Raw genomic sequence first — 8,271 nt, 5'->3', positions numbered from 1 at the left:
TTTCAAAGTCATGACTTTTCACGATTCAAAATTTTGCAGATCTACAAACTCAAATTGGGTCATGTAGTGCTTGTAGATCTGCTCTCCGGGTTTCCTTTAGAATTATTTAGCCTATGACACTATGGCACATTATGAGTCTACTACTAGGCTACAGTGGTTCTCGTTTTATTTTCAAGGACACCCATAACTCTCAGAGTTATTGATCCACGGATGGACCCCTCTAATGGACTTCTAATAGAAGTGTAAAAACATTTATTAGACGTCTAATCAACGTCTAGTCTAAGTTTAGACGTCTAAAAAACTTGCAAATCTAGACCTGTGTTAGACCAATATTAGACGTTCATTGGGCTGTAGCCTATAGGCCTAACTCATGAAAACCAGTGATATTGTCTTCTCTATGTTATGCCAAAAATAGCATTTAATTACCATGATGCCTGGGATTTGGTCATGGAATCTCTGAGAACATTAGACATCTACACTTGAACTCAGTTTGTTTAATGCAGTTGTCTCTTACTATTCAAGAGTTACTTTATATGATTGCCTTCAGTTAGTAAATTAAGTTAAGTTGAAACTCCAGCATTGAATAACAGGAGGTGTGGGATTTGAACAAGGACTGGTTGCATATAAAATCAGCTGCTTAGACCATTACACCACCACTCAGACACATTCTTCAGATTCATTTTAGTCCTATTCATTTGTATGTTAGTCTTCAATTATTAAAATTAAATTAAACTGCTGATTTGAAAATGGAATCTATGTGCTGTGAGTGTGATAATTACTACACCATTCAGTCACACACCTCTTAGTAATGTTGAAGTGTTCTTTAGTATGTTAGCTCTTAGTTGGTAAAGTTAAACACCCCAGCATTGAACCACAATCAACTGGGACTTGAAGTCAAGGCTCAGGGCTGAGAGTCCAATGATCAGGCCACCATACTACTGTATGCCTCAGTCATCCTTGGCTTATTTCTGTTACTGCTATACTGTTGAAGCGTTCTTTAGTTGTGTTTTATTTTTTTGAGCGGTGGTCACACCGTCTCCATAGCGTGGCCGTGTGTGTATCCGTGTGTGTCTGTCTGTCTGTCTGTCTGTCTGTCTGTAGCCTGAAGTACCTTTTTTGACCACACATGTTAAGGGAGGGGCGCTGTTGTTCAGGCCACTGAGGCCAGGCACACTCACACACATTCACATTCACACTCACATTAACGCCCGCACACACACACACACACACACACACACACACACACACACACACACACACACACACACACACACACACACACACACACACACACACACACACACACACACACACACACACACACACAGCCTCCACCGCTCAGTTCACACAAGTGTGATTTTTTTATTAACATTGAACTGTTTGTTGGAGAAGAGGGATTTGAGATCTCTGAGAGTCTGATAATAGATCAAGTGCTGTTGACCTCAAAATAGTTTTGTTGCAAGAAGTTGCATGACAAAGCATTGGTGTGGTTTGGGCTTTAGCGTTGTACGCTCCCTACCCCTACAGTATGTGTCAGGATTCTCCATGCCAAATCTCACACTTTCATCTATTTATGTAATTTGAGTGAATTCATATTTGCACTTGTACAATGTCACCAGAGACATATCTATAACAAATGGCTTTGGGGGCCCCTGACACAAAATGGCCCGAGTTAGGGGTGGTCCCTATAAATTTGTGATGGCCCTAGGCACCGGTATATGCTAACAGGAAATAATAATGGAGGAAAAAAAAGGGAATCAGGAAACATCCTTAGGGCTGTACTGGGCCTGGCTCCCGGACTAGAAGCCATCATGATGGGCGATTTGGTGATATAATCTGGTGTCTTTGATCTCTAGTGGTGCTTGTGGGTCATTGCATGGTGTTGGGTGTATACTTTCTTATGTTTCCAGCTATTTGGAGATCACATTAGTCAGCCCAGTCACATACAGATGGAAGAAAAGGTCCTTTTAAATCTCCTCTGTCAGTTGGACATTAACATCAACCCACCAACAAAAATGGAAATAATCCAAGACATTAAATCACTCAAAAACAGAAAATCCCCAGGCGAGGCACTGATAACCTAAACGCACAACTCTTTCAAATTATATTTACTCTTTCCACTATACACCAACATCTGGGTGGAAAAGAAGATACCATCAGACTGGACAAAAGGAGTGATAGTGAAGGTTCCAAAGAAAGGCGTACCATCCGACTGTAACAATTAACTGGAGGGGCATCACACTTCTTTCTGTTCCCAGCAAAATATTCTGCAAAATCATTACCCACCATATCACATCAGCAGTTGTGCTCCGCAATGAACAAGACGGTTTTAGAAAAGGAAAGGGATGCGTCGACCAGATCTTCACTCTCAGGAACATCATTGAGCAGTGCAGTGCAGTGAATGGCAACGACAGCTGTAGCCTACTGTACATAAACTTCCAGAAGGCCTTTGACGGCATCCACCTTGAGTCTCTGGAAGATCATGAGAATCTATGGAATCCCTTACCACATAGTTGACGTCACATCATCCAACAGTTCTAGGCTTTTCTTGTGTGGCAGTGAGAGTCGCAGCCCCAGCCTGAAGCCTCAAAAGTCTAGTTGCCCTCGTTCCAAAGGGATATCCATCCCTTGACGTAATGGTTAAGATATTGGACTTTCACGCGGGAGACCCGGGTTCGAAGCCAGGTGGGGAGGTTCGGATCACTTCCGTTAAATTGGTGCCGTGACCCGGATCCAGGCTTCCCTGTAGGAGGAGGTCAAAGGTGGGCGAGTGTGGCGGAGAGTCGCAGCCCCAGCCTGAAGCCTCAAAAGTCTAAAATCTGCCCTCGTTCCATAGGGAAGATATTGGACTTTCACGCGGGAGACCCGGGTTCGAAGCCGGGTGGGGAGGTTCGGATCACCTCCTTTACACTTGCTCTGTGGAAACACCAGCCACCAGCTTTCAGGTAGTATCCGGAGTTCGCCAAGGTTGTGTGATGTCAGAACCACAGAGGACAAGGCAAGAGGAATTCGATGGACCCTCTATTCTAACATTGAAGACCTGGACTTTGTGGATGACCTAGTCCTTCTGACACACACACACACACACACACACACACACACACACACACACACACACACACACACACACACACACGCGCACACACACACACCTCTTCAGGAAAAGACAGACAGACTACAACAATTTGGAATGATTGTAAACAACAATAAAACCATTCAACACCAACACATATAACAATAGATGAACAGGTCTTGGAAGGCACAGATCATTTCACATGATTTGAAATGAAATCATGTGTATTAAATGAAATGTTCATTAATAATAATAATAAAGTAAATACAACGGCTATCAGAAAAGAAAACCTTTATTCAGTAACCAAGCCTTTTTACATTACTCTCAACATTTAAATAATTGTTTATTTTATTCTATTTTATGATACAGTGCAAAAAACATAGGTTGTCATTTAGACGAGGGTGGTTTAGGAGACAGGAAATACAATCATAGCCATTTCCTCCCCGTAGGAGGGCGGGGCAGCTGGGAGGTCGAGACCAATCAGATTCAGTACAGTATCAGATTCCTTTTTTTAACGATTAGAACATTCAAGGCCACGACAATCTGAACATTGAGAAGAATGCAACACACACGCTCGCACGCTAACACACACGCAACTATCTATGTATTACTATACTTGTGGGAACATTTAATAAATACAATTGTTACAAATGTTTTGCCATTTTTTTTTATCCCTAACCGTAAAGCCTGAAACGAGCCTCGCCAATTTAATTTAATTAGGATCTGGAGAAGTCCGACGTGCAACGGTATGTAATAAATTAGTGAGCTTGTAGATCGGCTATTTGCAGTGCACAACACCAGTAGAAATCCAGCTTAAATCATATAACTGACTCGTATGGATATGAAGGATCAACTGACGGGGAGGAAACCAACGTTACCACCGCCAAATTAGTCACATTTTCACGAGAAACAGACTGCATCAAATATATGAGTGACTGACTATCATAAACAATACAGAGCCACCTCCCCGACGATACCTCAGAGACAGTTTGTTCATTTTTGGACTGCAATTATATGAGACAATTATCTAAGACGATCCGATGTTAATTCTCCATAGAGAAATTACTTCCGCAACGTCACTTATCCGTCCCGGGACGAATGAGTGACGTCGTAAACTTTGTCATCAAGTCATACAGTATCAACCAGGGACGTGCAGAGAATGTTAGAGAGGCAGGGGCTGACATTTTTAAAAGGGCATTTTGGTGAAAATGCTGAAAATAGCAGACCTCGAAGCGCTGCGATGCGTTGTGAGCTTGGAGGTCGGCTATTTTCGGTGCTTGATACCACACTGAACTAAGCATAATCTAGTCAATACTGGCGATGTGGCATAATGGATTTCTACAAAGAGAGGGCTATTCTTTCAACATAAGATGCTGCACAAGGCAATGATGCCTTCAGGTATGGCATGGAAAGAGGGGGCATTTGCATTTCTTTGCATTCATGGTCTGGAGACACTTTTTACAGATGGATAAAAGGGCGGGGGGCTCAAGCCCCCTTTGATGCCTATGTGTGCACATGCCTGATATCAACTCATTTACTGCCCAGGCCAGTTTCCCGAGCTATTGATCAATTCGATTTGATTCAAAACAATACAAAAATCGGATCGGTGCTCCGGGGTACCGGGGCAGTCAATGTGTTAATGAAATCTCTCAGGTGTGTTATGGATGATAAGTCTAACTGTTATAACCATTAAACAACCATTTCTCTTGTGAGGGCCGGGAAAAACGGTCCTCGAAAAGTCTATTTCTCACATTCTACTATTGTGGGGACATTTGGTCCACACAAGCATAGTAATACGTAGTAAGCACACGCACACGCGCGCACACACACACACACACACACGCAGACAAGCGTATATAAACTTACAGCATTATATTACAAACAACAGCGACGTTTCAAAATGCATTGTTGACATTAATGCCGGCAGTATAAAATAAGTTAATTCCAACAACCATTTTCTTTGTTTTTTTTAAGCGTTATTATCCGTATATATACTGTATATACGTGGTTATCTTTGTCGTCATCGTTAATAACGTAAACATCGATTACAACAGTTACAGCAACGGTGGCGAGGTTTCTCAACAATCGGTTCGGGGAACCGCCAGCCAGGTGGTCCAAACAGACCCTTTACGGATAGGTAACTCAGAGAGTACAGAATGGAACCAAATGCAGAACCACGTGGATTTGGTTCCATTTGTACACTCTCAGAGTTAAATAAGAAACAAGGATTTTACAGTGTATTCTGGGGGTCCAGTAAAGTATAATTCAGTGATTATAACCCTGTTTTTCATTTCAAGGACCCCCAGTTTGATATGCATTAGGTCGGACAACAGACCCCCATTTGATACAGCTTTTATCTATGGGACCTGCCAATCTACACTTGTAAAATCCTTAGTGTTAATGTATCGCTACAAATTAAACCAAATAGTTTACCCAAGAGTTACGGACCTGTAAGGGTCCATTTGGTTCCATTTGTACACTCTCAGAGTTACAGAGCTGTAAGGGTCTATTTGGTTCCATTTGTACACTCTCAGAGTTACAGACCTGTAAGGGTCCATTTGGTTCCATTTGTACACTCTCAGAGTTACAGACCTGTAAGGGTCCATTTGGTTCCATTTGTACACTCTCAGAGTTAGACCCGTAAGAGTCCATTTGGTTCCATTTGTACACTTTCAGAGTTAGACCCGTAAGGGTCCATTTGGACCCCTGGGAGGGCCCAGAACCCTATGTTGAGAAACAGTGGTCCACCGTTTAAATCTTTCTTGATTGGCACTTCAAGTGTCCATGACGGGAGGGAGAGGGGAAAAAAAGGGAGGGCTCAAGTATCTTTTCCTCACTCGTTGATTGGCTGTGAAAGGCTGAGACGCGGTTGGCGGTGGCCGCTGTGCTACGGCCAACGAGGGTTGGCCGTTTGGCCTCCGCGCATCGTTTTTTTTTGGGGGGGGAGAGGGGGGGTGGGACCGTTTGGCTGTTGTTGGCCAGCAGGAGGAGCCAGAGAGAGACAGATGGTCAGCGATAAGGCAGAAGAGGAGGAAGGACCCGCTCACACACTGGCTTCCAGACGCGACCGCGCGCTGCCTGTGCGTCCTCCTTCACTTCCTGTGGGAGGAAAAGGGGCGGGGCGTCCCGTTGCAGCGCCGCTCAGGGCTCTGCAGCGCCGGGTTGGACTTCACTGACCGGGCGCCAGCCTACAGAGCTCCACAGGGAACGCCCACTTAAAGAGAATCTCCCATTCATTCATTTACACATGCAGATGTTTCTGAAAATCCTGAGCGTTCGTTCAGTAAAAGGGGTCTCGCCGTCTTTCGAGCTCTGAAAGTGCATTTTTACGACAAAGCATGTTACGATTTATTGTAAAAGTTTTTGTAAAAAATACAAAAAACAAATACAAAATACATTAATGTGTGAGTGAGGGGGTGGGAGCTAGTGAATTATGCTGTTGTGCGATATGATGCGGAAAAAATAAATTTGTGTTTAAAATAATCATATTGCAAACCTAATATCGTGATTCGAACGTCTCGTGAGTTAAGTGAATCATAACACTTCGGGATACCAATTTTATCCAATCAGAAGAGAGAACACATACAGGATACAGGATAGAAACGTATCAGGATAGAATAGAGTGAAATTGGAAGTGATGAAACAATTAAACTAACAGACAGAACTGGAACTGTTACACTATAAAAAAAAATTACCCGTTACATTGAGTACTCTCTCCTGATTGGATGAACTTGGCAACCCACCTGAAAATGTATACCGGTATTCTGTTTATTAAAGAGACAGGGAGACCCCCTGTTACTGAACACACGCTATAGAGCAGTGGACCCTGTAAGGGTCCATTTGGTTTCATTTTACACTCTCAATAGTTAATTATTGTCATACATCTGCATTGCTTAATTGCGTAAAGTCTAAATTATTGAGAATATAGAATAATTGTTATTTTGAACAACGTTTGCCTGTTATCTCTCCTACGGTACCAACATCAATACAGCATGGAATTGTGGCCACAATCTTATCCAAAGAAAACCAAAACCAAAATAGTTTTGAGTCTGAGGGGCTAAATGTCATCAAATGGTGGCTCAAATGTCGAATAAATACTGGACGTTGGGATGTAAAGGTGTGTAAAACCACTATTCTATTAGTGGTCAGGTGCGATTTTCAGACATGCATTTTTCAGAACATTGATCGCTCATTTTATGGCTTATAATTTAAGCTGTTATTTATCGTTATCACAATTAAAACACAAGGTAGGAGAACCACTCAATTAGAGGGTTGTGACATGAAGAAATTATAATAACTAGTGGAAACCGACTATGAAGCTCTGTAGGACTGGAGGCTGAACCCCGCTCAGCAGCCATGTTTGTCTTGTAGTTCTCTTTCAGGGAGTACAACACTCCCAACGCAACGCAAGTCAAAAAACAACTACAACAGCAGAAAACCGGCACACTCGGGCCTGGTATTACTGCAAGGTAACATGGGAAATGTAGGCGTCTGTGAGTCTCGGGCTTGTCGATGCGTCGCAGACGCGTTCGATTGCAGCCGATCTGTGTGAGCGGGGGCCCTTCGAAGTGTGCTTCCCTGTAGCGGATCAGGTAGATCTCATAGGACACGGAGATCTTGTAGATCTAGACCACGTAGATCTGGTCTCTCTGGTGGATCTAGAAGACGTAGATCTTGTCTCTCTGGACGGTGTCCAGGTCATCGTCCATGGTCAACAGGACCTGTTGGGAGACAACAGGACACAGGACGTGTTTTCATTAGGGATGCACCTATTTATTGGCCACACACCGGTATCGGCCCGATGTCTGACGTTATCGGTCAATACCGGTATCGGCAAATAAAGCTGACATTAGACGGATATTTCACTTTCTTTTTTTCTTTTTTTTTCTTTTTTTTTATCGTCTAATCAGGCTTTTATGAACACCCTGAACAGTTTTTAATTTGCTTGATTCAATATTTAGATATTTGATGTAAATGTTGTCAGGCCCTCCAGGCCCAGGGCCTCTCCCCATACACATCCATTGTAACTTCATATTTCATTTTAACCACCCATTATATTAAAAACACCCATTATATTTCTGGTGAGTCATTATATCGTTCTAATACGTGAGCAGGCTGTGTTTTTTCAGTAACTTTTTTCATTAATTTGTAATAATTCTTTGGGAAAATGGAAAAAAATTAAATACAAAAAAATATAT

The 8,271-nt window shown here is 42.7% G+C and overlaps 1 protein-coding gene across 3 annotated transcripts in view; it reads right to left on the bottom strand.

The window, feature by feature from the left end:
• Positions 1–3,347: 3,347 nt before the first annotated feature.
• sidt2 (SID1 transmembrane family, member 2) overlaps positions 3,348–8,271 on the bottom strand; it is a 44,747-nt gene continuing 39,823 nt past the window's right edge. For 2 of the 3 annotated variants that reach the window (XM_080731240.1, XM_080731241.1), the window contains one exon: positions 3,348–7,794. In XM_080731240.1, coding sequence (XP_080587366.1) covers positions 7,732–7,794 — 63 coding nt within the window. In that variant the 3' untranslated portion in view covers positions 3,348–7,731. The remainder of the gene's footprint in view (positions 7,795–8,271) is intronic. The other variant, XR_013962240.1, reaches the window with a different exon arrangement.

This window comes from Nannobrachium achirus, assembly GCF_963921795.1.
Source record: "Nannobrachium achirus genome assembly, chromosome: 8".
Lineage (NCBI taxonomy): Eukaryota > Metazoa > Chordata > Actinopteri > Myctophiformes > Myctophidae > Nannobrachium > Nannobrachium achirus.
Note: the sequence above shows the minus strand (reverse complement) of the source record. Positions and strands in the feature narration are given on the sequence as shown.